General features: G+C 37.7%; 1 protein-coding gene across 1 annotated transcript; it reads left to right on the top strand.

The window, feature by feature from the left end:
- Window positions 1–210: 210 nt before the first annotated feature.
- Window positions 211–17122, top strand: LOC125228809 (lipopolysaccharide-induced tumor necrosis factor-alpha factor homolog). Its single transcript, XM_048133496.1, has 3 exons — window positions 211–373; window positions 2013–2382; window positions 14839–17122. The coding sequence occupies exons 1-3, from the start codon at window positions 367–369 to the stop codon at window positions 14939–14941; spliced, it is 480 nt and encodes a 159-aa protein (XP_047989453.1). The 5' UTR covers window positions 211–366; the 3' UTR covers window positions 14942–17122.
- The last annotated feature ends 1603 nt before the right edge of the window (window positions 17123–18725 follow it).

Raw genomic sequence — 18725 nt, 5'->3', positions numbered from 1 at the left:
AAGTTTTCACGTCATTATGTAAATTATAATCCACGAAAAAATAAGACTTTGACCTTGCTGAATACCACTGCCGATAGCTAATTTCAATGTTTTGATGGTTAACGGCATAAGATATTGTGTTGTCTGTGTCTGTTTCTGATAAAAATGTGTTCTTAATGCGTTTGGCTTTATCAGAAAAACTATCCGCACGTACATTTTGCTGACGACACACTGTCTATCAGTTGAGCAGCAACAACCCAGCTGTCCGGACGTCTGATCCGTTGTGTTTAATTGTTTATACACTTTGTTTAGTTTGTGTGCCTAAAAGTGGGTAATAATAACCTCACTGGTGAAATAGTCTAAATAAGTGTGAAAACATCGTATAAAATGCAAGGTTAGTCTAATATCGGGGCGTTACCAAGGACGCTGTTGTTAGGCGTGGTCTTATGTCAAGCGCGGATCCAGCTTTATGCCCAGGGGGGGGGTCACGTGGTCTATTTGTATGGCCAACTTAGGCTCCAGGGGGGGGTCATGACCCCCATGACCCCCCCCCCTGGATCCGCGCATGTCTTATGTGGTTTGTGCCAAATTATATTAGGCCGTACTTGAGCTTTTTTGACACCGGGCGCGCCGGCAAGGTTATAGGATAGACTAGACGGCGGAATGATGTGCGAATTTATACTATCTATGTAGGTATAAGAAATAGGAGGGGTTTCGTTTTCAAAACGCAAATAAAGGACACATAGGTACTTTGTGCGTTTCCACATTATCCGATCCGATATCTGATGTCGGACCGATCCCATATATTTACGCCGCCATCTTGGATTTTTTAATTTGAAATCCTTCCTACATCCGATATCGGATCGGATAATGTGAAAACGCACTTAGTGTGATTGCGTCTGTCCCGTTTGTTAGTCATAGTATAGGTATTTCTCAGAAATTAAGGCGGTGGTGTGAAGTAATCAGTAATAAGTATGTTTATTGCTTTCTTAGGTAATATTTATGTTTTATTTTTATTTTGTTGTATTGTTTGGGTTCGAATCCTGGTAAGGGCATTTATTTGTGTGATGTACACAGATATTTGTTCCTGAGTCATGGATGTTTTTTATGTATATAAGTATTTGTATATTATATATATGGATGATGAGTTCTCTGGGTATCCACAACACAAGCCTTCTTGAGCTTACCGCGGGGCACACCGTTTGGGGAGTGTCCTAATAATATTTATTTATTTATTTATTTTGTAAGGGCGGTCAAAAGGCTGACAAATAGTTTCCATTGAATAAAAAGGTCTTGTTACGGAACCACTCATTTTAACAAATTGGTTGTTAGTTGCTTTTAAGTGTTTCCATCATTATCAATATTATCGTCATTAGTATTGTCTACCATTGTTGTCGGTGCACGCACAAAACAAAAAAACTGCACTTGCACGATGTTGCGTGCACTTGGTCGATGTTTTGGGATGTCTTGGTGCAGCCATCTTATCAATAGTTTATGCTCCGCATATGAAACTTAGTTTTACTGTGTGTGTCGTACTACATTTGAAGAGTTATAGATACGCTACGGAGCGAGAATGACTGGCACATTGGCTAGGCACCCTGAAGTGTCGTCGGCCGTTGTACTGTCTTGTATGTGTCATCTTTCTTTGAAATATACACGGTATAAAGTTTGGCTGTCGAAATGAAATAGGGAGTCAGCGGTTTTAGCCAAAACAAGATACCTATATTATATTATATTTGACCGTATTTTCTTTTCTGCTTATAAGTATAGGATCTTATATCTCGATGGCTTCGTCCTTTGTTATCATGTTTTTCCTTTATTTCTATTTAATCGTATTGTAAATAGACAGAAGTAGCCTCTTAACAATTTTATCTATGAAAACATTTGTTTATTGTTCTTATAAGTAGATAAATGCTCATTGAGTCATAGTTTCTTATAGCTACCGTTATCATTATTCAGCCGACTATTATCTCATTTACAAAGTGATATGGAATCCTATGTATCTGTTTACGAACATGGCGTTATTTTTTCAGGCAAAGACGCTTCCAATTTAGACGCGGGGTACCCGACGCTTCCCATGCAAGACACTACGCCGCGCACGGCACCACCTCCGTATACCGATCACCCGCAACCTCAGGCTGGATGGCAACCGCCACAAGATGGTAACACCGGTTACCCGCACCCGGCTACCGGGTACCCTCATCCTCAACCTGGTCCAACTGTGCCCCCAACGGCGCCCGGAGTTACTGTGATCGCCGGACCGACCGTCATAGTTCAATCTGTTGTGGGCCCGGAGTCTACTTGTACGACGTGCCGCAATTGCAATGCGCAGATATCTACAAGGATTGATAGGAAACCGACTATGAAGACGCATCTCATGGCGATGCTACTCTGTGTACTTGGGTACGTTTTGATTCTACCTGTCACTTACAATTAAGTCGAGCTATAGAGTCCCTTACCCTTTGAGCCTATGGTCTATGGTATGGATCATAAAATTCATAAAGCTGTTTCCAGCCTGCGCTTTTAACAAGCAAATAGGTACACTTCCTTTCCGGCTCATTGGTTTTTGAGATTATCTACTACAAAACCTGATTTGGCTACATAAGCCAAAATATTATAAATAGGTACTTCTATTTGCGATGGTAATTAATTGTTAATTTAGGTACTATATTATAAATAAATGACTACAAATTTAGAGATTATAATGACGTTATTGTCACAGATGTGTAATGTGGTCTTCCAAGAAAATGACTATTCAATTGTGATAAGAGTTGTTTACAGACCCAGCTGCCAGTAGGGCGGCCGGGTTTTCCTATTACAATCAAATATAAACAAAAAAGTAAATATTGTTACCGCTGCCAAGACGAGTATTGACGAGGAAAAATATTGTTATGATGTAATTTATGACTACTACGGGAATCACAGGTTACCTATATATTATATGTAAGGGTTTGAGCGCGTCTTTATTAAGATATAGGCATCTAGGCGAAGGATTTATATGTACCTATAGAACAGGAAGCTACTTTTTGAATTATGCGCATGGAGTGCAGCGAGCGTAACTATCGCACTAAGCCTCCGCCACACATAAAGCGTTTTGATAGCGTAGCGTTAGCGGACCGCAATGATAGCGGTGCGCTGGCGTTCCGCTTGCAATCCGCGCGCATTACGCTCGCAATCCGCGCTCGTTAGTTCCCGCCGGCGTCCGCTGGGCGCAACGCCAGCGTTCGTCCGGCGCACCGCTATCAATGCGCTCCGCTGACGCTCCGCTAACGCTCCGCCTACGCTCTCAAAACGCGCATCTGTGGCCGAGCTTTTACAAATAGTGCGAAAAAGACGGCCTGGCATTACATCTTTTATCACGCGACTGGTCCAAGAGCTGGCAGGATTTTGGAGTAGGTCCTTGAGGCAACCTGGAAAGGTGCTCAGATGCTTCTATGATCATAGCCAACATCAGGTCTGCAAGTCTGGCAGCTGGGGAGCGGGGCTTTATCGAGCTATGAATTTTTAAAGATTTAATTTTTTGAGGCCCAAAAAAGGTGTTTGAGGCAACCTGGAATTATTAAAAAGTGAAAATAGAGTTCCTCAGAAGTCGCATAGTATTTATGCCAGATCATTTGGCCGGGTCCTTCACCGTGCCAGAACGGTACAAAGTGGTAAAAAGAAAAATTCCAAAAAAGGTTCTTGAGGCAGTCTGTCATTTTTACCAGTGAAAGACTCATCTTTCACTGGTAAAAATGACAGACTGCCTCAAGAACCCTCAGGTCTAAATAGCCATGGAAAAATAATGCCATGACATGAGGTGGGGTCCGTACCCTGCCATTCGATCTTGAAAGTCAATTTTTTAGTTTTTCGTAAATAACTCGTAAACGGTGGCCCACAGCAAAAAAATATGTTAAACAGAAAATATCTACATAAAATTTCCTACAAGAAAGGTTATGTACGTTTTTTCGATAGGATCAATATATAAATGGATAATTTAGTAAGAAATTTTTTTTAATCGATTACTTGCTCCGTTTTTCGTCAATACCTCGTAAACGGTGGCCCACAGCAAAAAATTATCTTAAACAGAAAATATCTACATAAAATTTCCTATAAGAAAGAATATATAACTTTTTTCGCTAGGATCAATTTTTTAGTTAGAAAGTATTTTTAAATAGATATTTGGGCCGTTTTTTGTTGATAACTCAAAAACGGTGGCTCACAGCCAAAAATAATGTTAGACAGAATTAATCTACATAATATTTCCTACAAGAAAGGTTCTATACGTTTTTTCGCTAGAATCAATATTTTAGTTGGAAAGTATTTTTAAATACATTTCATGGGCAGTTTTTTGTTAATAACTCGAAATCGGTGGCTCACAGCCAAAAATAATGTTATACAGAATTAATCTACATAATATTTCCCACAAGAAAGGTTCTATAACATTTTTCGCTAGAATCAATATTTTAGTTGGAAAGTATTTTTAAATAGATTACATGGGCCGTTTTTTGTTAATAACTCGAAATCGGTGGCTCACAGCCAAAACTAATGTTACACAAAATTAATCTACATAATATTTCCTACAAGAAGGGTTCTATAAAATTTTTCGCTAGAATCAATATTTTAGTTGGAAATTATTTTTAAATAGATTTCATGGGCCGTTTTTTGTTAATAACTCGAAATCGGTGGCTCACAGCCAAAACTAATGTTACACAGAATTAATCTTCATAATATTTCCTACAAGAAAGGTTCTATAATATTTTTCGCTAGGATCAATATTTTAGTTGGGAAGTATTTTTAAATAGATTTCATGGGCCGTTTTTTGTAAATACCTCGTAAACGGTGGCCTACAGCTAAATAAAATGTTCACGAGAAAAAAATCTACATTTTTATATATAAATATACGTTTTTTCGCTAGAATCAATATTTTAGTTGGAAAGTATTTTGAAATGGGCCGCTTTTTGTTGATAACTCAAAAACGGTGGCGCACAGCAAAAAATAATGGTAGGTATACAGAATTAATCGTCATAATATTTCCTACAAGAAAGGTTCTATAAGATTTTTCGATAGGATCAATATTTTAGTTGGAAAATATTTTTAAATAGATTTCATGGGCCGTTTTTTGTAAATACCTCGTAAACGGTGGCCCACAGCTAATTAAAATGTTCACGAGAATAAAATCTACATAAAATTTCCTATAAGAAAGGTTCTATACGTTTTTTCGCTAGTATCAATATTTTAGTTGGAAAGTATTTTGAAATAGATTACATGGGCCGCTTTTTGTTAATAACATCAAAAACGGTGCTCCATTACCAGAAATAATATTAAACAGTAATAATCTATATAATTAGACTTATATTGACCGGGATATAGACCGTGATTACCTTTTTGATTTTTGTCGAGCTCCCGATATTTCGACGCAGTTGCATGCATCATGATCACGGAAAACTGACGAAGGCGGGTGGATGTTAAAGTTGTATAGACAGCGCGCGATCTACCCTCCTTCGCGCGCGTCGGCTGCGTTCACTTTCAGCGTTACCACTGGTCGCGTTCACACTCGATGGTCTGTCCAAACACACTATACTCACAGTGTCACTACGTTTGTTCAATTCTGACTTCACCGGTTTTTTACACAAACAAATCACTGGATTCCATACATTAGATAGTTTGAAGCCATCCTCACGATTGAAATTTTTATATTTGTGAATCTCAATGGCTTCTCTTACCAATCTCGGTATGTAGTGGCGTTCCGTCGAAATTACCTTAGGACTATGCAACTCGATCCAATGATTTGCACCCGACTCAATGAGATGTTGAGCAATAGCAGACTTGCGAGTATCGTTCTTTTTGACTGCAGCAATGTGTTCTTTAATTCTGCAGGCAATAGTGCGCTTGGTCTGCCCTATGTAAGAACTGCCACAACTGCACTCAACTTTGTACACACCAGGTTTTTCCAGAGGAAAATTGTCCTTAGGTGACCGCAAGAACTGTGCAATTTTCCTGTGTGGGGTGAAGATAGTTTTTACAGAGTAATTGTTTAGTATTTTAGAGATCTTATCTGTCACTCCCTTTACGTACGGCATAAACGCTGGTTGTCTCTCTACGCGATGAGTGAGGTGCTTGGGTTTTGCATCCCGTTTATTAACGTTAACTCGGTAACCATTTCTCCTCAGGACTCTCTGAACATGGTTCAACTCCTGTACAAGATGAGAGGAGTCACACAAAGCGTGTGCTCGATTGGTTAGTGATGTTACGACCGAGTTTAACTGTCTGGGATGATGGTGTGAGCTCGCATGCAAGTAACGATCTGTATGCGTCGGTTTCCTATAGACAGAGTGTCCCAGCATGCCCTCGGCTCCAACCTTCAAGCTCACATCAAGAAATGCAATACCCCTATCTTTTTCCATTTCCAATGTGAACGACATGGATCGATGCACGCTGTTCAGGTGTCGTAACATTTGTTTTGTTTGTGTAAAAAACCGGTGAAGTCAGAATTGAACAAACGTAGTGACACTGTGAGTATAGTGTGTTTGGACAGACCATCGAGTGTGAACGCGACCAGTGGTAACGCTGAAAGTGAACGCAGCCGACGCGCGCGAAGGAGGGTAGATCGCGCGCTGTCTATACAACTTTAACATCCACCCGCCTTCGTCAGTTTTCCGTGATCATGATGCATGCAACTGCGTCGAAATATCGGGAGCTCGACAAAAATCAAAAAGGTAATCACGGTCTATATCCCGGTCAATATAAGTCTAATGAAAATAACCGTGAATCATTCAAAACTCTTAATCTATATAATATTTGCTACAAGAAACATTATGTAAGATTTTTCGTTAGGATCAATATTTTAGTAGGACAGTATTTTAAATAGATTACACGAGCCGTTTTTTGCAAATAACTCGAAAACGGTGGTCCACAGCTAAATCAATCTTCAACGGGAATAACAAACATAAAATTTGCTACAATAAAAGTTTTGTACGTTTTTTCGCTAGGATCAATAATATTTAAATAGATTTATTTATTTTATTTATTTACACAAAGAAAATTACACAGTATGACAGTATACAAAACTAAAGCACCGTGAATTTTAAATAAACATTACAACAAGTAGCACAAAATTAAACATTAAATAAACAGCAAAATCAAAACATTACATACCATAACATAACTAATAAATAACAGATGAAGGCCTAGCATCCAATCCCACACAAAACCTCATGCATTCGTCACGTATAAACGCCCATCTGCTCGCAAGAATATCAACATTAGGTGCCACGTCTAAAAACTCATTCACTATTTGCAGTGCACGAACTAGCGGTCACTTGCGGCAAAACACGGTTCAAGCGGCCGGCACCGCCAGTAGGGGTGCCTACATTCACGAAAAGCATATTTCGTCACAGAGGGAACAAATAGACGGACCAGCTGGGATACTAAAACCGGGCAATCTGACTCCCCCTTCAAAATACCACATGCAACAGACATCAGCACGACATTACGCCTAACTTCTAACGAGAAGAAACCCAACGTCCCCAAAAGGAATTTTCTTGGGCACAAGAATCGGTAATACCCGTACATTTTTTTATAAAAGAAACGCAAAAATATTTTTTGGACCTTTTCGAGCAGCAGGATGTAGAGCGCTTCATGGGGATTCCAAACGGCTGAGGCTGTCTCAAGCTTACTTCTCACGAGGGCAGTATAAAGAAGCTTTATGTCCCTGGGATTGTCAAATTCTTTGGCGTTGCGGACAACAAACCCAAGCCTGCGGTAACAGTCTGCAGCAAGCATTGTCATGTGCTCATGAAAGTTAAGGTGGGAATCTAAAACAACCCTCAAGTCCCGTATTGATGTGACACGGGCGATGGATTTCCACCCCAGGAGATACTGCCTACACAGGGGACTACGCGCTTTACAAAAAGTAATAACCGCACAGTTGTCAACATTGAACTGAAGTTTCAGAAGTTTGTTTACAAGACTCAATTCATAAACCCGATCAATATCACTTTGTAAAGATTGTAAGTCGGAATCTTCCTGGACCCTGTAAATTAGTTTCAGGTCGTCAGCATAGAGTAGGCATTGCGCATGCTTAGGCACCAAGGCCAGATCATTGACCATAACACCAAAGAGCAGAGGACCCAGAATAGAGCCCTGACTGACCCCGGAACGGGTGGGGTAGGCACTCGACACAAAGCATCCGTGCTGCACATATTGCCGTCTATCACGTAGATAACTAGCAAAAAGGCAAAGCAGTTTAGGCGAGAAACCAATGCTGCATAATTTGCTTAAGAGTACGTCGTTATCTACGCGATCAAAGGCTTTTTTGAAATCAAAGTACATCACGTCCACCTGCATCCCTCTATCTAAGTAGCGCGAAACGGAATCAACCAAGGTTAAGAGGCCTTATTCCTAAAGAAGAGCGGTTTTTGCAAAATGTAACATTTTTCATTCAAAACTATAAAGAAACTATACTTAAGTGATTATTAAAAAAAACCGGCCAAGAGCGTGTCGGGCCACGCTCAGTGTAGGGTTCCGTAGTTTTTCGTATTTTTCTCAAAAACTGCTGAACCTATCAAGTTCAAAACAATTTTCCTAGAAAGTCTTTATAAAGTTCTACTTTTGTGATTTTTTTCATATTTTTTAAACATATGGTTCAAAAGTTAGAGGGGGGGGACGCACTTTTTTTTCCTTTAGGAGCGATTATTTCCGAAAATATTAATATTATCAAAAAACGATCTTAGTAAACCCTTATTCATTTTTAAATACCTATCCAACGATATATCACACGTTGGGGTTGGAATGAAAAAAAATATCAGCCCCCACTTTATATGTAGGGGGGGTACCCTAATAAAACATTTTTTCCATTTTTTATTTTTGCACTTTGTTAGCGTGATTGATATACATATTGGTACCAAATTTCAGCTTTCTAGTGCTTACGGTTACTGAGATTATCCGCGGACGGACGGACGGACGGACGGACGGACAGACAGACATGGCGAAACTATAAGGGTTCCTAGTTGACTACGGAACCCTAAAAACTGATAATGTTCCTAAAAGAACATATCTTAAGCTAGTTAATCATAATATAATATTTTAAAATATGTCTTTTTATACTTAAAACAAATCAGTTTTTTCGGTACACGTTTTCAAATTTCGTAGTGGGATCACTCGTTTAGAATCGTGATTGTGCTGTTAAATATGTTATTTGGGGTAATAAATGATCACAATCCTATTTGTTATATCCAGCATGGGAAGCATGGTCGCGCGATAGACGATAAAATCTATCGCGCGACCATGCTCCCCGTGCTGTACGAGGTAATCATAGTTTGACATTTTAAGATTTATTTGAAATGGTGGATAAATAACCTTCCGTATCTTCCCCATTTTTTCGATAAAAAGAGGTTTACATTATGTATTTTTCCTGCGATTCCTGCATTTATTGTAACTCTTAAATAATATTATCCTAAACTAGAACTTCTTGTTGACATATAAGAAAAAAATTATACATATAGGACATACCTTTCTGTCGACAGTCATTTTTTTAAAGCACCTGAAATTCGAATAAAATACACTGTGTTGATACGGGCCCGCTCACTCCGCTCAGTCTGCGCCGAGCGCTCGTAGACAACGGACTTGCGTTCGATCGTCCGGCGCTCCTTGCTTTCGTAAGTAGCTAGATAGTTCCGAGAAATGCTGTATACTGCGACTTAACAAATCTTGATCCCGTGGGTGGCAAACAGGCATACGGTCTTATATATAGCTGCAACCCCACTGATTTCTAACCTCTCCCTATATCTGGAGAACGGCTAAACCGATTTCATTTCATTTCATTTCATTTATTTTGCAATGTGTGTTACAAAGGTCTTAATGATTTCGACGGTCGAAGTGTCTTTGTATAGAGGGAGCGGGGAGACGTGTGGAAAAAATATGGAATCTGGTCTGCAACTCTTGAGTCAAAAACTGTTGGACGGCCTGGCTAAACGGGGGAGATATTGGGGGGGTGCTCGACCAAATGTCATAGAAGACCCTGGGCAGTTTTTGAGGCCGCCATTTTTTTTTCAAAATGGCCGACTTTTTTTTTGTAGATTTTTCAAGTTTATCCTAGAGTGCTCAAATTTTGGTCATATAATCTCTCTAGGGTCTAGATTAGAATGATATAAAAAATTTTTGAAAAATGCTACAAATGTGAAAAAAAATTCCACTTTTTGTATGGCAACTTTTAAACCGTAAGAGATAGCCGGGGGGTGCTCGATCAAATGTCATACAGGAGCCCGAGTAGAAAAAAGTTGCATCAAAAAATTCAAAATGGCCGACTTTTTTTTTTCAAGTTGGTCCGAGCGCGCTGAAATTTTGCATGCGGCTGTATGGGCCCCTAGAATACAAATGTCAAAAAAAATTTTTCGAAAATCCAAGATGGCCGCCGTTATGGCAAAATAAATTTTTCAAGTATTTTCGCGAACCCGAAGGGCGAGCTTCAGGGTGGGAGGCCGAAGGCCGACCGCGGAGGGCCGCAGGAACGGAGCTCACCTTTAGGCTCCCACCCGGGCCAAATCCAAGTAATTTCACTGCGGGCATAAAGTGCTCCCATACAATTTCCTTACAAAAGTGTCTTAAACAAGCGTAACCGGCGGGCCGAAGGCCCGGCGGTGGAGCTTCGAGCCGAGCGAAGGCCGAAGGCCGAGCTCCGCGTAGGGCCTAAGGCCCGGAGCGTCCCTGATCGACTCGCCGGCGGTCCGGGAAGTTGGAAAAATACTTTCCAACTAAAATATTGATCCTAGCGAAAAATATTATAGAACCTTTCTTGTAGGAAATATTATGAAGATTAATTCTGTGAAACATTAGTTTTGGCTGTGAGCCACCGATTTCGAGTTATTAACAAAAAACGGCCCATGAAATCTATTCAAAAATACTTTCCAACTAAAATATTGATTCTAGCGAAAAATGTTATAGAACCTTTCTTGTAGGAAATATTATGTAGATTAATTCTGTATAAGATTATTTTTGGCTATGAGCCACCGATTTCGAGTTATTAACAAAAAACGGCCCATGAAATCTATTTAAAAATACTTTCTAACTAAAATATTGATCCTAGCGAAAAATCTTATAGAACCTTTTTTGTAGAAAATATTATGTAGATTAATTCTGTCTAACATTATTTTTGGCTGTGAGCCACCGTTTTTGAGTTATCAACAAAAAACGGCTCAAATATCTATTTAAAAATACTTTCCAACTAAAAAATTGATCCTAGCGAAAAAAGTTATATAACCTTTCTTATAGGAAATTTTATGTAGATATTTTCTGTTTAATATATTTTTTTGCTGTGGGCCACCGTTTACGAGGTATTAACGAAAAACGGAGCATGTAATCGATTAAAAAAAACTTTCTTACTAAATTATCCATTTATATATTGATCCTATCGAAAAAAACGTACATAACCTTTCTTGTAGGAAATTTTATGTAGATATTTTCTGTTTAACATATTTTTTTGCTGTGGGCCACCGTTTACGAGTTATTTACGAAAAACTAAAAAATTGACTTTCAAGATCGAATAGCAGGGTACGGACCCCACCTCATGTCATGGCATTATTTTTCCATGGCTATTTAGACCCTCATCTTTCACTGGTAAAAATGACAGACTGCCTCAAGAACCTTTTTTGGAATTTTTTTTTTTACCACTTTGTACCGTTCTGGCACGGTGAAGGACCCGGCCAAATGATCTGGCATAAATACTATGCGACTTCTGAGGAACTCTATTTTCACTTTTTAATAATTCCAGGTTGCCTCAAACACCTTTTTTGGGCCTCAAAAAATTAAATCTTTAAAAATTCATAGCTCGATAAAGCCCCGCTCCCCAGCTGCCAGACTTGCAGACCTGATGTTGGCTATGATCAGAGAAGCATCTGAGCACCTTTCCAGGTTGCCTCAAGGACCTACTCCAAAATCCTGCCAGCTCTCCGTCTAGACCATGCTTGCCTGCCAGGTTCTAGCCGGCCTAGACGAAGCGACAATATTTAACGCTCTTTTTCGATTTTCCGTATTGGTGCGACAGAGCCAGTTGCGTTCCGTTTACCACGGAGCAGGAACGAGTGTCACTTTGGCTATGCCAACAGATAATCTTTACCAAACTTTGCTGAAACAAAATCCTAGGAATAAATAAATGAATTCTTCCTTTTAAAGTTGTTTGAAATAAGAGTGTTTTTATCTTTTTACTCGATTGTCACCAACGTTTTTGCATCAAGGTCACGGCGATAACATTTTAAAGTCGTGTCAGTAGAATGAACGTGATCGTATTTATTAATAAGCAGATGCAAACGTGATATAAACCATTAAATCGTGTATTTGACAGATACAGGCCCCGTAGCCGAATGGCAACGAAATGGGTGGAATTTCTACGACGCGAAACGAAAACGAAACGCCGCCGCGAAAGGTAGTCTGGCTCTGTCGCGCCAATACGAAAAAGCGATAATAGATATCTACGAGCGTTTCGTTTCGCGAGCGTTTGTGCATTCGGCTAAGCACGCAGGTATCCACTGTCAAAATCCATACTAATATTATAAATGGGAAAGTGTGTGTCTGTTTGTTTGTCCGTCTTTCACGGCAAAACGGAGCGACAAATTGACGTGATTTTTTAAGTGGAGATGGTTGAAGGAATGGAAAGGACATAGGCTACTTTTTGTCTCTTTTTAACGCGAGCAAAGCCGCGGGCAAAAGCTAGTATATTATAAATGATAGATGAATTTATATTTTAGGACTTTATTAATAATTTAGTTTTCTGTTATAAACTGGTCCTTATGTCTCATGTGCATAGGGATCATTAAATAAGATTTTTTTGTTAAAATTTCGGTAGGAAAACCACAACATAGTACAAGAGTATAGTTTAGTACGTTCATTTGATCTGAATTCTGTCAAATGTTATAAAATGCCTAGTTTAAAAAATACAAATTAATTTGCTTTATAATAAGGTGAAGTATTTTATAAATATACCACATTTAGGGTGATTCATATTTTATCAATGTTAAAAAGTTCTATGTCTCACCTCCTCAAATTGTTCTCTGGTAATAAAAAATATAATTATAAAAAAAAAGAAAAAATAAAATAAAATAAAAATCATTTTGTATGAAAAATAAAAAATTTCATTGTGTGGTAGCGACCTCTAAAATTTTACGAAAAATTCTGAAAAAAAAATTACAATTATTTTTTTAGTACCAGAGAACAATTTGAGGGGGTGATACATAGAACTTTTTAACTTTGATAAAATATGCATCACCCTAATATCACATAGTACGCAAAGAAATTAGAAATGGTTTTTACAAATTACTTTTTCCCCTCACTAGCTCGGAAACACGTGTTTTGTGCTTCAATACCAGCGGGTAAAAACGCATTTTATCCACTAGTGGGTAAAGTAATTTGACCTTGAATAAAGTCAAATTAACTGCTTTAAAATTGATAAAAGTAGGTGAATCTAGTAATAAAGATGATTTACCACCTGTGGAACTACTGGAAGTTGTGATAAATGATGTTTTTTGCGTTGTAGTTTCCTCGCCATAGTGAGGGGAAAAGTTTTGTGTTACACTCGGGTGCAAATGTATTTTACTTCTCGTGTGTTAAAAAACTCGCAAGTTCAGGATGCTATTCTCGAACCACTCGCTTCGCTCGTGGTTCAACTATAGAATCCTTTCACTTGCTCGTTTTTCAATTCCACACTCGGCGTTAAAATACAACTTTGCCCCCTTGTATAACAAATAACTATTAACACGAAGGGTTCTTACTTCGCTCAGGTCGTTTGATTGTAGGTATCTGTTAGCTATTAATTTCTTCTGCACCAACATAATGTCTCTAACCCAATGGTTGAAAGGTAGAGAATGCCTTTTGGAATTGTCCGCCGTTTTTACATATTTCTTTAGTTTCGCAATAAAGTCTAAATGAATAAATAAATTATTTTTCCCCTCACTAGCTCGGAAACACGTGTTTTGTCCTTTAACATCAGCGGGTAAATACGCATTTTATCCACTAGTGGGTAAAGTAATTTGACCTTGAATAAAGTCAAATAAACTGCTTTAAAATTGATAAAATTAGGTGAATCTAGTAATAAAGATGATTTACCACCTGTGGAACTACTTGGAAGCAGTGATAAACGCATTTTTTGCGTTGTAGTTTCCTCGCTATAGTGAGGGGAAAAGTTTTTTGTTACACTCGGGTGCAAATGTATTTTACTTCTCGTGTATTAAAAAACTCGCAAGTTCAGGATTCTATTCTCGAACCACTCGCTTCGCTCGTGGTTCAACTATAGAATCCTTCCACTTGCTCGTCTTTCAATTCTACACTCGGCGTTAAAATACAACTTTGCCCCCTTGTATAACAAATAACTATTGTTTCAGGTCCTATGATAATTTTTGTATTCAATTCATACTATTCGTGAAATTTAAAGCAAATAAATTTTCACCACACCAACTAGTACCTAAAGGCTTTGCTATTCGAAAATAGCAAAATTGCATTTTATCCACAACAGTGCAAAATAATTTCATACAGATTTTAACTTGATGTCTTAAGCTGGCTGGTAGAATTTACCTATAAATAAATGATGATTTTGAATCATATTAAATATTGAATAGATTGATAGATTTGATTTAGTTTCATGTTTTATAGTCAGTATTTAGTTCGTGTTGGTGTGGTGAAAAATATATTTTGTGTTTCACTCGGTGGCAAAGTTTGTTTAACATGCGTGCCTTGAAAACCTCGCAACGCTCAATATTCCACTTTTTGACCCACTCGCTACGCTCGCGGTTCAATATTGGAATCTTTCGCTTGCTCGGATGTCAATATTGGCACGTGCGGTTAAACAACAACTTTGCCCACTTGTAAAACAAATAACTATTCTTTCCACAGATGCTGGTGTTGCGTGTGTGTGCCATATTGCATGGATTCCTGCCTCGATGTAGACCACTACTGCCCGAACTGCGGAGCCTTTGTCGGATCATACGCTCACTAAAATCGCAGATACTGTTAAAGATATATTCCCAATGCTATGTTTCACAATGTATAAGGGTCGGTTTATACTCGTATCTAACACATACTTTGAGCGTGTCAGGGTGCGTAGCCGAATGGCACAAACGCTCAAGAAACGCTCACGAAACGAAACGCTCGTAGATATCTATCTCTATCGCTCTTGCGTGTTGGCGTGACAAAGCCAAACTAGCTTTCGCGGCGTTTCGTTTTCGTTTCGCGTCGCAGAAATGCCATTCGGCTACGGCACCAGATAAGTAGTAGTAGTAGTAGTAATACACTTTATTGTACAAAGATAAGAACACACACAGTAAAGAAAAAAAGAACACACACATCATTTGTACAAAGGCGAACTTATCCCATTAAGGGATTTCTTCCAGTTAATTATGTCCGGTCTGTTTATTTACTATTGAGTTGCTTGTCCATCGGCTAATAGAGTATGTCTGTCTAGACTAGACTGAACGAAACGTGACTGTGAACATTGAATTTTAAAATGAAGTTTTTAAATAAAATCTTAGTATTGGATGTCGACATATGTTATTGATAAATACGAGTACGTTTAAATTTGTATCATTTTGTATTTCACTATTTTATACCTTATTCGTTGTAATTTGTAGGTACCTATGTACAGTCTGACCAAAAAGAGTAGAAATTAAAGAGTGTCAACATTGTAGTGTCATCCCTTTCAAATGAATACGTGTGAGAAAACGAGACGACACTACGATGTTGCCACTCTTTCATTTTTCTTTTTGTTCAATGTTCAGTCTATAAGATAGGTAAGTATATGTAAGTAATGTTTATTAAAGTGAAAAATAAAATGAAATTTTCGTATTACTTAATGGCTACGTGCGAAGTGATTGGAGGGGGTAAGCAAAGCGATCGCAGTGCTTGCGGTGGTCAAAATCGACACTAAAAATGGGATGTCAAAACTCTCACAGTCATCAAAACTCATACAATATAATACAATGTGTAATGTTTGAAACGGGGCACCAATGTTTTTTCGTTGTTAATTGTAAAAAGAATAGCATAAATAGTCGTCACATGTTGTATGCGTTTCCTAGAGCACACTGGAATTTGGATCAAAGAAATAACCCCAAATGTCAAAACAAAATATTATAATAATTATATTTACGCTTTGTTTACTTAATATTGTCCATTACGCTGTTAGTATTTTTCCTACCGTAAAAGATTATGCTCAAATATCCAGGCCTGGCCTGAAAATAGGCCCGTGTCGGAATTTTCTGCGGCCGCGGACATGAACAGGTACATACGTTTAGACTTGTTTTATATAGGCTTAACGGGATGGAAGTTTCGCGAATACCATATCACACGCTCGTAGAACTTCTACCATTACTCCTATGTTCTTCAACATTCCTTATATGCCCTGCCAGCACCAATTTATTGCCTTTTTCAATGGCCGGGGGTTAGATGTTTATAAGTAATGCTTTGTAAACTGATTTTTATTATTATATGCATGTCTTTATAATCTATGTACCTAAATTACACTTGAAATATTAGTAGCTCTTGTTATTCTATTTATTTAGAATTAACGAAAAATCGTTAAAATATATGTTTGTTTACTTGTAATTTTTTTGACATTTTCCACTTCAAGTTCACATCGTAGGTAGCGTAATTGACGTGCACGTGGCCAATACGCGCATTGTACAATTTTTTTTAACAATTTGTCAACAAGTTGGTTCTGATGCATGCTAGTCTCACTAAAACATCATACAATGTTGCGTCAGGGTAAAAAAAATGGAACACAACCTCAACTGTGGCCACTGATTTTAATGATTAGTGACTTACTTATAAGTAAGTAAAGTAAGTCCGTACTTTAAGAATTTAAATTATCATGGGGTTCGACCAGTTTAATTCAGATTAATCTGGCTGAGACCTAACTTAAAATTTGAAAGTGATCTCTAGAATACCAAAAGTGTAGTTTGTAATTTGAGAAAATTATAAATGTCTGCACATGACGCAGTTTTAATACATACATACATGTAATCACGTATGTATCCCATAAAGGGGAAGGTTGAGCACATGAACTACTCAGTGCCACTCTTGGCGGTTTTAAATGTATTGATTATATTGTACTGTTTGATACTATGAATAATAGAACTATGATCATGTATGCGTTATGTAATGTCAAATAAAAGAGTTAATCCATGATAATAATTTTATTCCATTTTGATTCCATTTGCAATATATATCCTGAAAATTGTATTTATCTGGTAATAATTCAGACTCAGGTTATGATGGTTCAAAAAATCATTTGGAGAAAAGCTAGATAGTGCCCTTGAGATTCGTTTGGCAAGGTATCCGTGTAAAACAGATTAGTACTGGTATGAATCAGTGTATCATATACGATATATTGATATTCTGATACAACTATCGGTTAGATGCCAACGCGACAATCAATGACGTTCCGTAAGCGTTTCGTAGATAACAAGCTTTGCTTCTCGCTCTTCTATAGTGGTGCGACAGAGCCAGACTATGTTTCGACACTCAGCCTTAACGATTGACATTACGGCTAGGCCGGCAATAGTGAATTAATAGAATAGAGCGTTTGTCTTAAATCTGAGTATAAATCAATATTAAGTAATAGTACTTAGGAAATGTTAAAAATGTGTTGTGAAAAATTGATATCTCAAAATCGAAATAAAGTACCTAAACTACCCATAACTACATGTTATATGCATTTATAAAAATAGCTTAGGTACTTTTAAAAAAAGAGTAGTACATCACATAACATAATTCATAATTCATAATTCATAATTCTTTATTTGCGATAGATATAGTGTTTACAGATCTTAGTCAAACATATAGTTTCATATATCTAGACTTAAATAAGTCATGCAAATTTTACATTTTTTAGCTTACTTGCTAATACTAACTACTTAACTAAAGCTACTTACTTACATTATTAAAATATTCGGTGGTGCTATAAAAACATTTCTGGACTAGCCAACTAAATAGTTGTCCCCTAAATTTTTTGACTGGCAGATTTCTTAACGGCTCTGGTAAATGATTAAATATCTTAATACACATCGCATAACAATTTTTACCCTTCATTGCAGTGTGCATTTTTGGAAGGACAAGTTGATCTGGATAACGTGTGTTAATTTTTGTAACCTCTCTTTTCTTTTGAAATAATTCATTATGCTGTTTAACAAAAATACACACTTCATAAATGTATATTGAATGTACTGTTAGTAATTTTAAGCTAACAAAGTATTCTTTGCAGGATGTTGGTATGTTGATGTTGGCTATTGCTCTTACACATTGCTTTTGCGCTAGGAAAGCACGATGAATATGCACAGAATTTCCCCATATCAATATCCCGTATCGCAAGTTCGACGCTACCAAACCGTGATATGCTTTTAAGGCGGTTTTTGTATCCGCTATTCTCGTTAGTCGCCATAGGACATATGCAAACCGATTAATTTTAGAACAAATCTTGTCAACGTGCTGTTTCCAACTACAATGATCATCCAACACGAAACCAAGAAAAGTAGTACTCTCACATTCTTTTAAATTATGACCATTATATGTACACACAAGTAAACATTAAAAACACGAGCTCCGTCGTTTTTCTGTATCAATAAATATGTATTAATGTTGAAAACAAAGGGATTTAATGTGGAAGAAGTGCAGTGCTATGCTTACCTTGGAATTACGGACCCAAACATTCAAATAATCACCATTGGACACTAAATAGAAAGGTGAGAAGATTAATTTGACCGTTGAATCACTTGTTTTTGAACTACAAT

Source organism: Leguminivora glycinivorella, chromosome 8 (genome assembly GCF_023078275.1).
Source record: "Leguminivora glycinivorella isolate SPB_JAAS2020 chromosome 8, LegGlyc_1.1, whole genome shotgun sequence".
Taxonomy (NCBI): domain Eukaryota; kingdom Metazoa; phylum Arthropoda; class Insecta; order Lepidoptera; family Tortricidae; genus Leguminivora; species Leguminivora glycinivorella.
The sequence above is the reverse complement of the archived record's forward strand: the minus strand, read 5'-3'. Positions and strand labels throughout refer to the sequence as shown.

Bases quoted from the DNA above. Each gene is read 5' to 3' on its own strand.
- LOC125228809 (XM_048133496.1), top strand. The intron at 2,383-14,838 runs GTACGTTTTGAT...TTCTTTCCACAG, and splicing joins ATGCTACTCTGTGTACTTGG to ATGCTGGTGTTGCGTGTGTG.